Source organism: Neophocaena asiaeorientalis, unplaced genomic scaffold (assembly GCF_003031525.2).
Source record: "Neophocaena asiaeorientalis asiaeorientalis breed wild unplaced genomic scaffold, Neophocaena_asiaeorientalis_V1.1 scaffold131, whole genome shotgun sequence".
Taxonomy (NCBI): Eukaryota; Metazoa; Chordata; class Mammalia; order Artiodactyla; family Phocoenidae; genus Neophocaena; species Neophocaena asiaeorientalis.
The window spans coordinates 2,649,548-2,665,838 of NW_020173201.1; the positions used below are offsets into that span (position 1 = coordinate 2,649,548).

Genomic DNA, 16,291 nt, shown 5'->3' on the forward strand with positions numbered 1-16,291 from the left:
GGAAAGCTGTTAGGCTAGAAATAGGACCTCCTGTTCGGGCAGAATCTCAACAGCTGGGGCAGTGAGAGGACTACTCCATGAGTTTTTCTTATTTCTAGATGATTCATTGACTATTTCACAGTATGTAGATGGAGTTATCTTGCTACAGTGACTCCTGGAATTAGACACTTTTAAGGGGCCTTGCAATTACTGTATCTGCGTGAAAGAGCCATGAATTACCAATGGGGGTTTGGATTTCTGAGCTGCCAACTGAAGATACTATACTGTAGATTAAGGACCTTGAAAGTGCATTTACTGCTTCTCCTGACATTTGAGCCTAAGACTGACCTTTGAGAGCTAGAAAGATTTAGTGAGAGTTTTTTTCAGTCAAAAAGTTGATTATAGAAATTTCGTAAACCATTTTTAAATTGCTTTAGCTGATTTTCATTCTTAGTAATAATTTTGACTGTTTTTTAAAGTGCCTAGCCGTCTTTGTTGAATGAAGGGATCAGATATTAATTCTCACATTTCTGGCCATGGCTGTTTTGAGCATATTTACGATTGCTTGGGATGTGTTCAGGGGGAAACTAATCTAAAGAGAGGCTGTGAAGGGAGAGTGAATTGCTTTTAGGCCACTGGAGATAGCTGGAAATTGGAGATGAGACCATGTTCTCTTCTAACATGCAAGAGTTGCATGACAGTCGGTGATCTGAAGTTCAGGTAAATGTAAGAGTTGTGAGACAGTGGTTCCCGAGAGGTTCAGTTATAAGAACTCATTAATAGGATAATAAGTGATGCTTTTAGTATCTGTTAAGTGATGAAATATGACAGAAGCTTCTATGAACTCGGGAACATTTTAAAGTAAATTCATATTATTTATTCCTTATGTCAGGTATATTACCTTAAGTCATGCCTCTTCTTATAATCAACCCTTCACTGTATTCTTAAGGCTTTAGAATGAAATAAAACTCTTTTACCACAGCCTTCAAGACCGTATGAGACCTGATTCCTGCTTCCCTTTGCAATGTCATTCTCCTTTCCCTTTCCTTCTAGCTCACCCTGTGCCTCAGCCACACAGGCCTCCTTCCTGAACCAATTGGACAGATCAAGTTCCTTCCAACCTCCGGACCTTTATATGTGTCTTTTCTTTTACCCAGAATGCTCTTCTCCGTGATCTTGGCTTGGTTGGATCCTATCATCATGCAGTCCTTAGCTCAGAGAAGCCTTCCTGACACTTTGGTCTGAAACAGCATTCCCCACTCTTTGAAATAACACTAGTGCTACATAGATATTGCAAGCTACTACATGATAACCACAATGTAAAATAGCCTTTTATTAATGTCGAGAAAACTAATGAGGCTCTGTTTATTAATAGTGAATAATGTCATCTCTCTTGTTAGAGAAGTAGCTGTATATTTCCCTATGCTCACCTCAGAATTGCCCATTTTTATCTACGATTGTGTAGAAAGACAATTAGTCTTTGAATCTATTCAGGAACTCTCTCTGCAATAAGTAAATGGGGAAGTGGGCTCTCCAATTTATTTTCTTAAAATTGAAATTTTGGAAGACCTGTTGCTAATCCTGCCATAAAGTTATCTGGGGATATTATACCACCTAATAAAATTTTTAAGGAAGGAAAGAATCATCATGTTAGTTTTAGCATTTGTAAATTAAGGCACACTAAATTCTTAGGGTGTTAGAAAAAGAATCTATATCTGATGCGTTGGAGCCAACGTACTGGCTCATGTAAGAACTGCTTGTTAAATTTTCAGGAATTTTTTGCAAGCAGGTTGACTTTACATTAGTAGCTTGAAATTGGCTATAGTGGGAGTATTTATACCATGGAAATTGGCAAACACTACAAACCAGGGCTTTCTTTCTTTTTTTCCTGGAGAGTGCATTTAGCAGTGCACCATTATATATAGCCAATATTTCAGAGACTGACAATTGGATGATGACAAATCAATAGGGCCAACTCGAAATAACCAAGTCACCTTTACGGTTGTTTGCATTAAACTGTCACAAATTTGGGGCATGGAAGAAGTTGTTTTTGTTTTTTAAATAGATTATTTGTACACAGAAGCAGACAGGAAGGATAAAAAATCAAGGCATTTGCTTCTTACGCCTTTCAGGTCAGCCTGCTGAATTCTTGCAAAATGTTCTTAAGCTATATACGCGGGGTTAGGGCAGTTAACCACCTTCTGGAACTTGTGCTAGCAGCTTTCCTCAGCTCTCATACTGATAACACAACTCAACTTATCGCATGTGTAACATCATGTCTTAGTTACAGTGAGTGTGTTAGACTGTTTCTTTAGGGAAAGGATAAGATTCCAAGAAGAGTTAGGTGGAGGCTCTGATTGATTATGGTTTATTATGTTGGAGCAAGTGGACACTAATGAGAGTTGCCCTAAGATTTTGAGCCTTCAATTGGAAATGACTTAAAGGAAAATTACACGAAGAGGCAGGGCTTTAAATATTACTCACTGACAAGAACATCTTTGAGTTACATTACTCTGTGAAGGCAGAGAGGGATTATTTGGGATGTTTCAGAGGCAAATGTCATTGGACAATATCTCTGTGAAGGGATATATGATAAGACGTAGGTCCTATATTTCTCAGTTTGTTTTAAAGTAACACAAAGGCATGTTTGAAAGCCTCCAGTTTGTTTCTTCAGGGACTTCAGATTGAATGTCCTCCATTTATAATGAAATTGGAGAAGTAAGAGCATCCTGAAATTCCCCCCTCCCCTCCAGTTTGTGATAAGCACTTGGAAAAGTTGGAAAATTCTAAGGGATTGTGTAAGATTGCGTTATGTCGTCTTTTCTGATGTCTTTATAAAACAGGTTAGTTGTACCGTTTATGAAAAGAGAGGAAGTGGCTTTCTTCAATTACCTTTGGATGTAGCTACTTATCTTCTTGGAAGAGGGCTTTATTTTTAATGTTGCAGCATTTCTAGGACTTAGATTTTAATGGAACACTATTATTATTCCCCAAAGGATAAGATGTCATCTGTAGCTAAACAAGTTGGTATTCTGGGATTGATAATATCTAGTTTTTATTATATTAAAAAATATGAACCAATTGATGGCCTTACTCTCTGACTCAATGAAAATAAAGGAATTTGTAGTAAAGAGAATATTATGCAATGCAATTAAAATTAATTTCTTAAAGATCAAATAAGTCCTGTTATTTGGAAAAGTAGATCATTAGTAGAACAGTAGATCTCAGGAGTCACTATGAAGTTGCTACTGGTATTCTCGAGGTCAGGAATGGTGAAGATAATTAAGAAAGGAGATTTTATGAAAATCATAGATGGGGACAAAGTTTTGCATCTTGTGTTGAATACTCAAGGGAAACAACTCTTTGCCTCAGGAAAAATAAAGTTTTAGCAAGCCAGAATTTAAAAAAAAATTAAAAGAAACATACAGTTAAATAGTCCTATCAGACTAAAGTAAAAGTCTCACAAACAGGACTTTTTAAGTACAGTCTATTCTGATGACTCTGAAGTTCTTAACCACTGGCCATCCATCACCATCTCTTTAGGCGAAAATTCCTGCCATTAGTATTTAGACACAGGCCATGTGAAAGAGAATCTATTGAAAAGAGTAGTATTGAATATGACAATAACAGTCAACCAATATTGAGTATCTAGGGCTTCCCTGGTGGCGCAGTGGTTGAGAGTCCGCCTGCCGATGCAGGGGACACGGCTTCGTGCCCAAATTCATTATTTAAATGAGAAATACATTATTATTTTTATTTTTCCTCATAGCAGAGTTACTTTTAATAAACTGCCTTTGAAATTAAAGAGTTTTTTCCATATAAAAAAGCATGCCCATTCTAGAAAATTTTATAGAGAAAAGTAGAGAGAAAAATAATTCTGTCACCAAAGGCAGCCAATGCCAGAATTTTCTTTCCTTCTGATACTGTTTCAAGTCATGACTGTACACTCTATTACTACTCTTCCTATTACTGCAACTGCAATTACTACCACCACCTTTTCACCCACCATTTACTCAAAGTAACGTTATATTTTTACCAGTCTTCACATAGTTTTTCCAGTTTTATTAAGAAATAATTGATATTCATCACCATATAAATTTGAAGTGTGCAGCATGATGGTTTGTTTACCTATATTGGGAGGTGATTATCACAGTAAGTTTAGTTAACATCCATCATCTCATATAGAGAAAAAGAAAAAGAAAATTCAAATAATTATCCTTGTGATGAAAATTCTTAGGATCTACTCTCTTAACTTTCCTTTGTAGCATACAATAATGTTAACTATAGTCATTATTTTGTACATTATGTCCCTAGTACTTATTTATCTTACAACTGGAAGTTTGTACCTTTTGACCATCTTCCTCAGATTCCCCCTCCCCGCCATACCACCTCTGGTAACCACAAGTCTGATCTCTTTTTTCTATGAGTTTTTTAAAAAATTTGATTCCACATAGAGTGAGATCATACAGTATTTGTCTTTTTCTGTCTGATTTATTTCACTTAGCATAATGCCTTCAAGATTCATCTGTGTAGTTACAAATGGTAGGATTTTCTCATTTTTTATGGCTGAATAATATTCCATTGTGTATCTATATCTATATCTATATATACATGCCACAACTACTTCATCCATTCATCCATCAGTGGATGCTTAGGTTGTTTTCAGGTCTTGGCTATTGCAAATAATTCTGCTATGAGCATGGTAATGCAGATATTTTTTCCAAGTTAGTGGAAATTCAGAAAAGTAAAACAACCTGCTCAAGGTTTTAATACATGACAGCACTAGGATTGGGACCCAAACATATCTAATTTGAAAGCCTATTTTCTTTACATTTCACACACATGTGCTTTTGTGTTCTAAAAACAATGTTTCATGCTTTTTCACTTAAAAATAGTATAAGATTTTTTCCTTGCTGTTAACACTCTTCATAAACAATTTAATTGCATCATAACAGTCCATTCTAGATACATTTTTCATGTTGATAAATTTTATATTGTTTTAATTTTTTATGTATACCTTTTTACTACTTAAAATCAAATCATTACAAAACATAATGTGAGAAGGCTAGATCAGTTAGACTGAGGTCTAGAACAGAAAACAGGAAGAATTGAGGAGTGCTAATGCCGTAGTCAGTATTCACTACTGCAGGTCACTTCCCTGAAAGCCACTCGTTAAGCAAATGTGAACAAGGACCAGCTTGTAGTCAGATGCTTTTCAAATTAAGACTTTTAACGTAGAATTCCAAATGTGTTGCTTACGCTCTGTGTTGCTAAGGACTTTGCTTTTGTCTTATCCAGTTTCTGACTTTTCTGACAGTACTCTGATTGTATAACTCCTGACAAAATATTTCCCGGTGTCTCTTTACTTTGAGTTTTGTATCCTTAGGAATTTATTTGAAACTTCTTATCCCAGAGAATCAAATGATCACCATATTTCTAGTTCTGCAAAACTTCCCTGTTAACCACTGAATCCCAATTATAGAATTCGTAAATATTTTTCCTGCCGACTACCTGTTTAATCCCATGTGTAAACCATATTGTGTTTAAAACATCTTGTTCAATGCAGTTTTATCTGCCTAGTTACCTCAATTTAAGCTGCTTGAAGAAATAAATCTTCTCTAAAGAAGCATGAGGTGTGGATAAAGAACTGTCACATTTATACCAGATTTTCCAAACAGCTAATTAAGTATCCAATTCTTTACTATTTTCTTAAATCCAGCATATTTCTTGAGCACCTGTACTGTAACTAGCATTGTAGTAGACACTGGGCATATAGTAGAGAAAAAGCTAAAAATGATCCCTGTCCTCACAGAGCATAAAGTCTAGTGGAAGAGGCACACAAAAAAATAAGTAAACAAATTGTGTATAATAATAAGTAAAGGGGTTCCCTGGTGCCGCAGTGGTTGAGAGTCCGCCTGCCGATGCAGGGGACACGGGTTCGTGCCCCGGTCCGGGAAGATCCCACATGCCGCGGAGCGGCTGGGCCCGTGAGCCATGGCCGCTGAGCCTGCGCGTCCGGAGCCTGTGCTCCGCAATGGGAGAGGCCACAACAGTGAGAGGCCACAACAGTGAGAGGCCCGTGTACCGCAAAAAAAACCACCCCAAAACAATAATAATAATAAGTAAAACAAAATGGAATTGTATGGTTTTGCTTGTTTGTCGGTCCCATATTCATTAAATGATATTTTACTTAAAGGAACATTTCTTAATGTCTTTCCTGCTGCCATGGAATTACTTTGTTCTCAGGTCTGTCAGGAAATTATCGGCTTCCTAACAAGAAAATGCCTTTGTAGTGTGTCTGAATGCTGTCTGGCTCTGCTCAACTCCACAAACGGTGAAAGCGCTTGTCAGCTCTGCCAGTAAATCTTCCCTCTCTTACCATAGGTCCAAGGATCTTATAAAGGAAGCCATCCTTGACAACGACTTTATGAAGAACTTGGAGCTGTCGCAGATCCAAGAGATTGTGGACTGTATGTACCCAGTGGAGTACGGCAAAGACAGTTGCATCATCAAAGAAGGAGATGTGGGGTCGCTGGTGTATGTCATGGAAGGTATGGTTTGTAACTATGTTCCTCTGACATTCAAATATTCTCTTTCCGTCTTATCAGCCTGCACACAGATGGCAAGGCATTGCACGATATAATTCCGTTTTTCCTTTTTGTTGTTGTTGAGAAATAGTTTGAAAAGAGGTAGGACACTGCTTAGTGGTTGATTAATCATTTGCAGTGTTTGTGTTTAGAATTATTAATATGAGAATCTAGTATTTTTTCAGACCTGCTGAAAGGATGATAACGTGAAAGAAAGAATTGCTATTTATTGCACTGAATAAGACCACACACTGTCAGATCATTGAGCAGACTCACAAAGCTTCAATGGAAGCTTAAGTCTCTTGGAACTATTTTTGGTCAGATAATCAAAGTGTCTTCAGCTCTACTTTTACCTCCCAGTATATGACTAGGTTTCCTGCTATGATGCTTCTATAAAAAGAGAATGTTTTCAGTGTTTCATATGTGTCTGATAGAGGCAGATCATAAAGGTTGGATGGTATATTAGCCACCTGATTAATAAGAGCAATTGCTTGCTTCATAAATCTTGCACAAACTAAGGTAGAAACTGCTTTGAAAAAAACCCGAGGCATGCACTGTATAAATATGTTCTGCGCTTACGTAAATTTTCATAATGTGTATTTCTAACTTGAAATTTATGATGGCATGTTTTCCTTTTGGAGGAAGAAAGAAGCCATGAAGAAATCATGACTGAATTAGCGGAGAAGAAAGTGAGTTCAGAAATGTCTGTAATAGAAGGCGGTTGGCGTAGAAAAATCACAGTCGATTTATCTGATGGCAGTTCGTATTTTACCCAGAACATTCACGGCAGAGTCCTATAACTGTCAAGTTTCTAGGTCATTCAGAGGAGGGGTGTATTTGGGCAAGTCAGTCAACTTCACTGAGTTTCACCCAGCTTATAAAAAGAAGATACTATTTCTTTCTGGCAGTGGTTTTCAACTGGTGATGATTCTGTTCCCCAGGGACATTTGGCAATGTCTGGAGACGTCTGGTGGTTACAATGTGAGTGAGTGTGGAAGTGGGGGGAGGCTCCTAGCATCTATCAGGTAAAGACCAGGGGTGCTACTCAACAGGGCAGCGACCCACAGCAAAGAATTCCCTGTCCTTAGTGCCTATGCTGAAAAACTTGCTTTCTAACTTCTTTGTAGGATTGTTTTGAAGTTAGTATGGAATAAGTTGTGTGGATGTGTAATGTAAAGTGTAAAGCATTGTAGAATAGCAATCAGTATCATTCATATACGTAGTTGATTCACTTTGTTATACAGCAGAAACTAACACACCATCGTAAAGCAATTATACTCCAATAAAGATGTTAAAAAGTAAATAAATAGGAAGAAAAGATCAGTATTAATATTTCCATTAAATACTTGACAGTATGTAAGAAGTGTTCTTTCTACACTAATTTTTCTTTGTGGTCTTTTTTGACATATATCAGGCACCTGATATTTAAGTATTAATTTCTGTCATTTTTATTTCTTTATGGTTTTCAGCTTTTGTGTCAGTGTTATAAAGTTTTCCTCAAGCCAGAAGGACATAAATGTTCAGCTAGGCTTTCTTCCAACAAAAACAAAATACAATAAACAAAAACACAAACAATATACACTTGATAGAGAATTGCAGGGAAAGGAGGTGAAATTATAGGGCAAGGGTATATGTGGGTATCGAGCATGAAGGATGAGAGAAATGGATGAAATATATAGAGGCCAAGTGGAGGATATAAATATAGAGGCAAAATGTTAAGAACTATTAACAATTAGAAACCAAGTTTAAAGTATTTATGAGATTATAACATATCAATAGTTTCATATTATTTGATTATTTATGTATTTTATTGGCAGGTATGTTTTTAAGAATACAGCTATTGTATAAAGCAGGGTGTACTTCACTTCAGCGATTTTCAAATGTTCGTTATTGATATTCCATTCAAGAAATGAGTATTTTGAAAACCTGTGTGTTGCAGTTTTCCTCGTATATTTTTTCTAAAAAATTCTTTTTATTCGCGCCATTTGTGTTTTCTAAGACTAACTGCAACTTTACTAGCTGTATTAGAAGAAGCTTGGAAATCGTAGTTAATATTTATTGAGTTTTTAGAACTCAATGTCCAACATATAGAGCATGCTTTTTCTAAAGTTTCCATGTATAAAATTTATTTAATTCTCAAAGTAATCACGTGAGGTTAAGGGCTAATATTTATTATCCCCTTTTATAGATGAGAAGACTGAGGCCCAACTGGTTTAGAGTAGAGTTAGGAGTGAACCCAAGTAATCTGGATTCAGAACCCAAGCTCTTAACTATAGGGCTATGTAGTAGTGAGGGTTCTTCAGAGAAAAAGAGCCAACAGGGTGTGTGCGTGTTTGTGTATCTGGGTATTAAGAGAGAGGTTTATTTTAAGGAATTGGCTTCCGTGATTGTGGAAGCTGGCAAGTCCAAAATCCGCAGGGTAAGGCCAGCAGGCTGGAGACGCAGGGAAAGGTTGATGCAACTGCTCAAGTCTGAAAGCCAACTGCTGGCAGAATTCACCTTCCTCAGGGGAGGTCAGTCTTTTTTCTGTTAAGGCCTTCAACTGATCAGATGAGGTCTACCAACATTAAGAAAGTAATCTGCTTTAACTCAAAGACTAATGATTTAAATGTTAATTCCATCTAAAAAAATACCTTCACAGAAATGTCTAGTGTAATGTTTGACCAAATATCTGGATGTCGTGAGTTTGCAAGTTGACATGGAAAATTAACCATCACGGGTCCATTCCTTGTCAACTTGGCACCCATATACATCTCCTTAAACCATACTCAGCCTCCAAGTAAAGACAGTAATAAGGTCATTCTTCTGCCTAACATGACATAATGATCCTGTGTACAATGAAAACAAACAAACCCTTTTCCCAAAAAAGGATGCAAAGTCCATGGGTAGTGTTTACTCTTCTCCTTAATACCTCATAAATCAAATACTATGATGTAAAGTTAACAATACTTAAATACTATGATATAAAGTCAATACATCTTATGTTATATGATAAGGACTTATAAGAGAGAAGGAAACAAAGATTTTATGCACACATGCACTCACTCATACATACAAACACATTTGTAACAAACTAAAGAAGAAATACCTGTGGCAGATGTCCCTAAGTAAAGGTAAATATACTAATTTTTTTCCCCATTGCATCAAGCTAATTTTAATATATTTTATTTATCTTCTTTTTACTGCTAGATTGACTAAATAGCAAGTCATCTTAGTTATGCTTTTAAAAACAGGGTACCAGTATTCAAAGTCACAGATTTTGCTATGACGCTGTTGTTTGCTTCAGTTAAACTCACTAAATGACCATGATCTTATAACCTGATGCTGATCTGTCCCCAAGCCGTAATTCTAATCAGTTCCATGTAAGTTTGGCTGATTTTATGCTAATATTCTCATGTCAAAATAATTTTTAAAAACCCATCATTTAAATTTTTATAATTTTAATTGAGGAAATGTTTTATTGCTTAGTTTTTTATCAACACATTTAATCTTCTCAAAATTTAGATAGCACCCTTCTTGATATAGATGGATTCTTTTTCATCTGTGAACATTATTAATATTTATAGAGTATACCACAGCAACAATGGATGAATAGGCTATAGAGGATCTTTCACAAACTTGCATATTATCAAAACATTCAGAAAAACACCCAGGAGTTAACATGAAAAATCAGTCCAATTTTTCCTGTCTCTCTTCAGTTAAATGAAGTTTTCTTCATAAAATACTTGTTTAACCTGTGTCTTTAATGAGTTTTGTTTTAGCTTGGGCAGTGTCCCAAGTATTACTGCATACCTAAATGCCAAATCTTCTCATCGTTTTAACAAAGGAGAATGGTCATATGTTAAGACTTTACTAATTAGGATGACTGGGGAAAAATCATCTGGAGGTAGTGTAAATATATCATGTATTTTCAAGCAAAATGAGTTGTATGACTTTCAGTTATTTACAGTTACTGGCTAGTGGAAGTTTCTAGTTTTGATCAGAATTGTTTTGGTATTAGTTACTTAAGGCAGCAGCGGATCAAGTTGCTAAGGCTTGATTTATATTTTAATTATGTTTTCAAATATATAAATGACTCTTACAAAATACTTGAATACAGCTTATTTTCTTAAACCAATAGATATTGGCCTTAATTATGGTGTAATACCTGTTAATATCTTTACATTCTTGCCCTCTTTTTTTTTTTTCCATAAACTTAAATGTCTGCCTACTGTCATCCAAAAGAAATTCTGATTTAGTGATTGAGCATTGGTTATGTAAATCAAACATCTTCTTTAGGAATCTAAGATTTTTGTAGTAAAAAATGTCTAGTTTATATCCATTGAAGTGGTTGATTTGCTTAGAGATATCATATTTTCTGTGATCTTTCATTGTGGAAGCAGATAGATTATATTTTGTTTTCTGAAAATGGCAAGTATCTGTTTAGTGTTCTTTGATTATTGGCTATTTTAAGTTAAACTTTTAAGTGAAACCATCAAGTTGCTGTTTTTCACAAGGTGCTTGTTAATGATAACGACTTTTATTAAGTCCTTATATATGGTCTCATATCCATCCCTCTCCTCTTATTAGTTCCTTCTTTCTTTCTGCAAGCATAACTGTGATTTGGTTTAATCTTTTTCTGTCTACCATCAATAGCACTGATTTTGTTTTCCTCGCAGTTTTTTAAAAATCCTTTTATAAGAAGGAACAATTCTTTCAACTCATCACACAAGTGATTTTTTAAATAGGCCTTTTGTACACTAATTCTAAGTGATCTGTGATTATTCGCATCATCTCGCAAGTTTCTGTTCTTATTGCACTGAGGTTTCCCTTTTATCTTCTGAAGACTGGTCATCTGCTTCCCTTGCCAGCGAGTCGGTTGATACCAGGTCTGCTTGTTAAGCTGATGTCCAACACTATTTATTCTTCAATATGGATATGGATCATGCTGGCCACCCACCACCCACAGCAAACTTATACAACTTCACACTGCAAGTTCTCTCCCACCCCCATCCCATCCCCTGAAACATTTTTACTGTTTTTATGATTAAATAACATACAAAAGCTGACATTCAAAGAGGAATTTTTGTGTAAAATTGAACATTAATGAAGCGCTTCACCATGTCAGTTGGCATTCAGAACACTACCTGAGAGTATGAGGGGGTTGAATGCATTTTCATATGAATTAGTTCAGTAACTTTAACATGAGAAACAGACCATTTTATTCTCCAGAATCAGGTGTCCTTTTGGCCTTTTGAGTTTTTCATGATCATCTGAAAGCTATGGTTAGAACAGTTAAAATATCAATACACTTAAAGTTATTTTTGCAGTCCTTTTACAGGACCAAGCTTATCATGTTAATGATAAAGAACAAGCTGATGTGCTGTGTTAAAAATAAGACAACAGGCCCTGAATGCATCCACTTATGCTAAGCCCCATGTCACCACATTGAGACTCAGTTGTAGTTTTGGCTCTCCCAGAAATGGAATCTTAAACCAGTCAATCAGGAGTCACCTAATTAGCAGTAGTTAGGTAATCTGCCTGGTAGGCCCCTGACATCCCCTAAAAGGAAATTGACCTTGCCATAACCAATCCACTTTTTTTTTTTTTTTTTTTTTTTTTTTTTTTTTTTTTAGACTCTCAACCACTGCGCCACCAGGGAAGCCCAACCAATCCACTTTTTTGTCTAATATCGCTTCCTTGTTCCTGCTCCCTTCTGCCTATAAAAGCCTTTTATTTTGTACAGCTCCTTAGGACTTCTTTCGTATTTACTTGATTGAATACTGCCCAATTCATGAACCATTAATTAAAACCAGTAAGATCTTTAAAATTTACTCAGTTGAATTTTGTTTTTTAACAACTGCTTATATAAAACCAAAATATCTATTTGGAGAAAAGTTATAAGCAAAGGGAATCTGGAAGTTTTAAATGTGAATATTAAAATGTATTTTAGTTATGGAGTTAATGGCAAGAACAGGGAACTGAGATAGTTAGATGCCCCATGGGGTATCATGTTTATTTTGGGGTGCCAACCTTTCAAAAAGACTTGAATATACTTGAGCGAGTGCAGGAAGCATAACATTTATTTTTAGCAAGTTGCCATATCATGTACAGATGAAAGGTTCAGGAGGAGAGAATAACTCTTTTTGAAAGCTGAAAACACTGTCACATGAAAAGGGAGTTGGTCTTCATGAATCTAGATGACCAAAGAAAATGCAAGTTATAGGGGAGCTTACATTGGGTCTGCTTGAGAATCAATATTCTGCTAATTAATACGTTCTAGAAGTGATGAAGCAACCTGATGTCATGGCAAGAACCCTATCTCAGGAGGCACTCTAGCAATGACTACATAGCATCTGCTTGGAGAAAGTTTGTGTGGGTGGAGGGGGGTGGTTCCCTGTGGCTGAATTGAACACATCTCCTAATCCCTTTCCCAAGCTCCAAGATTCTGAGTCTGTGTTTCTCTGAACAAGTACCTTACAAGTTAGCTTATGAGAGCCCCGCCCTCCAAAAGTTTCTTCTTAAAAACCCACCCCTGTATACAATGTGCATGTTTACTTTGGAATGTTTTTGTATTTCATATTATATAAATCTAGTAGTACTGCATGTATTCTTCTGGTACTTCACTTTTTTGTTCAGTATTAGCTCCCACTATTTTATACCCAATTTCTTTATCCTTTCTGCTTTTGATTATATTTGGATTGTTTCCAGTTATGTTGTTCCTGATTACTAATGAGGTTGAGCATCTTTTCATGTGTTTATATGCAGTTTGTGTTCTGTGAAGTGTCTGTTGGAGTCTTCTGCCCATTTTTTTGTTGGTTGGTTGACTTTATATATTTTGGAGTTTAATCCTTGTCAATTACATGCATTGCAAATATTTTTCTCCCATCTATATAGCTTGTAGTTTTACTACTTTGTGAGTATCTTCTGAGGAACAGAAGTTACTAATTTTAATGTAGTTGAATATATCAGTCTCCTTCTTGGTCTGTGCTTTTTGTATCTTTGTAAGAAATCCTGGAAGGCAGTGTTTCTCATGCCCACATATGTGTGTATGAGTATGTGTGTGTCCGTGAAGGCATGTGTGTAGTAGGTTAGGCAGGTGAGGTATTATCTTTAAGGAATATATCCACATTTGTAATCTAAAGGAGAGTTGTCTCTTTCAAAGCAGGAAGCTGGAAAGGCAGTACATTTTAGCTTCTGTGTCCTTTTTTTCCAACATATTTAAAGAATTCTGTATAAGTTGTCCTTAGGGGACAGTAAATATGTTTTTGAATATGCTTGATGATAGCGATTTCTTTTTCCTGGGAGGGTAGATTTTACATTTGGAAATAATCACAAGCCGTTTAGTGACAGATTTGATGCATAGGGGTAAGTGATTAATATTTTTTTTGGCTAAAGTTTGTAAGGGTGTATGTGTATGTACCACTATAAAGTAATGACATTTTTTGTATAATTCAAGAAAAATTAAAGAAGTTTGATCAAGGACATCATTATCCAAAAATGAGGATAGTATTCTTAATATTGATTTGGCTACTGAAGTCCTTGTTTGATTTTGTAAAATAAGCCTTATCACGTTGTGGTAAACATCATTATCCAAAAATGACATATTTTGAAGGATAGTATTCTTAATATTGATTTGGCAACTGAAGTCCTTGTTTGATTTTGTAAAATAAGCCTTATCACGTTGTGGTTATACTAATGTATAGTTCTCCATTTTCTTTCTAAATTATTAATGGTGAAAAAGAAAGTGAAGAGTGTAGCTTTTCTTACTTTTGAAGACTCCTGAAAGCCAAAATAGTTGAAACTTGCTATGCTTATTTTTTTGAGATGAGAGTTGAAAAGCCATCAATTTTTTTCAAAAAAATTAATCTGAAATTGGTACAACAGATCATGGATTATGTTAAAAAGGTACAACTATCTTTTTTTCTTCATAACAGTCACGGGATTTACTTCTGTGCTGACTCATTTTGCTAAAATATCACTATATCCATTCTTCAATTTTGAGAGAATGGCAAATTTGAAAGTTTAAAAATATATTTTTGATGAAAATGAAAACCAAAATCAGCATAGCTGAAAAAATGAAAAGAAAATGTGGATTAGTACCTTCTGAACAATAGTGTAAGAACACATTGATTTCTTGCTAATGAGGTGAAATTTACTTCAGCCAGCCTTTCATGGAACTGTTGAGAAGTTTGCATGCTGAACAATAAACAGGTTTCTAAAATTGTTGAGGGCTCATTTTAAGAACTCACAGATGTATTTCTTCAGGGACTTTAACAAGATTTTCAGTGATTTTGGGGGGGGGCTAGATAGACTAATGCTTTTAATATCCATCCCTCTAATGAAAAATCCTTGAATGGTTAGTAATCGTTTCGGCACACTCTCAAAGGACAGGGAAGATGGGCGCTACTTCCCAGCACAGTGAGACTGCCTGGTGTGACTACCATGGCAACAGTCCACCCACCCCCACTCCAGGAAAGATTGAAATGGGTCTCTGAAGTCCTTATTGGAATTCTCCCGTGACGCCGCATTTGAGGAACGCAGCCTGTAATTGCACATACTTTATCTGAATTTAACTACTGTACCTTTGGAAGGTTGCGTTCTGAGTCTGATCTTTATGTTTTGATATTTATATTTATATAATGATCTTTATATTTTATATTTAGGCCCTTCCATAAACTCCTTTCTGATGAAAATGAAAATATTTTTGTACCAAAGCTCCTGCAGAAGTGCCCAGATTTAGAATTATGATAGATGACTTAAAATGGTATTAAAATCAATTCCTGAGAATCCACATTTCATGCATATTTAAAGTATCAAGGACTTGTTACTGAGTATATTTACATTAATGATTTATTTAATACCATTTTTTTGCCTAACTTGCCCAACTTTACCAAATTAAGTAGCTTTCTTTGTATCCAAAACTATCTATAGTTATTCATAAGAATATATGTGAGCTAATGCTTTTAAACCCAAACATTTACTTTTTATTTGCTCTTTGCAATCTTGTGTAACTTAACTGGAAGAGTTAAGTTATTCTGTACACTTTTCAATATCAAAGCAAGTTACTCTGTTAATTTATCAATGGCAAAGCCATATTATAAAAAGCATCTAGTGAAGGTGGCCAAACTCTTATGAAAGGTGGTTTTCCATTTCACAAATACACAATGGTGTATTTTCAGAGAGAAACCAAAATTTTTCATAAAATCGTAATTAATAGTCAGTGTTTAAAATTTTCCTTCAAAATCGAGTATGCTTCTTTAAAAGATCATTTATTCCCTACTGGTAAAAAGAAGAGAGCGAGTGAGCATTTATTCCCAGTAGAACTTAATTAATAGCCTATTGTAATAACTTTCATTAAAAGCCATTCACATACTCGTCAATTTTTTTCATTTTTATGACTATAAGAACATAATTCAGTGTTACGTTTTATATTTGGCTCATGTTTATAGACCATCATTTTACATTACTCTTTTATTACATTGCATTTCATAATGGTTTAGAATATTTAATACCTTCAGCATATTCTTAAGGTAGATCTATGCTTTCTCCGATGGTTCATTCAATAATGGTACATGCCGTCAAATTAAAGCCATATTTGAAAGATTTCTGATGCAAAGATTTGTATTGACTCACCCTGTTGGAAATACACACATATTTGTACTTTGTGCCCATGTACATGTATATGAATTTACATGAAGTTATCCATTCTCAGAGTTCAGCTTATCTTCCAGGAGGTGATGGGG

The 16,291-nt window shown here is 35.4% G+C and overlaps 1 protein-coding gene across 2 annotated transcripts in view; it reads left to right on the plus strand.

Moving 5' to 3' along the window:
• Positions 1-16,291, plus strand: part of PRKG1 (protein kinase cGMP-dependent 1) — a 1,182,852-nt gene that overhangs the window by 155,894 nt on the left and 1,010,667 nt on the right. For both annotated transcript variants that reach the window (XM_024744836.1, XM_024744835.1), the window contains exon 2: positions 6,364-6,530. In XM_024744836.1, the coding sequence (XP_024600604.1) occupies positions 6,364-6,530 (167 nt within the window). The remainder of the gene's footprint in view (positions 1-6,363; positions 6,531-16,291) is intronic.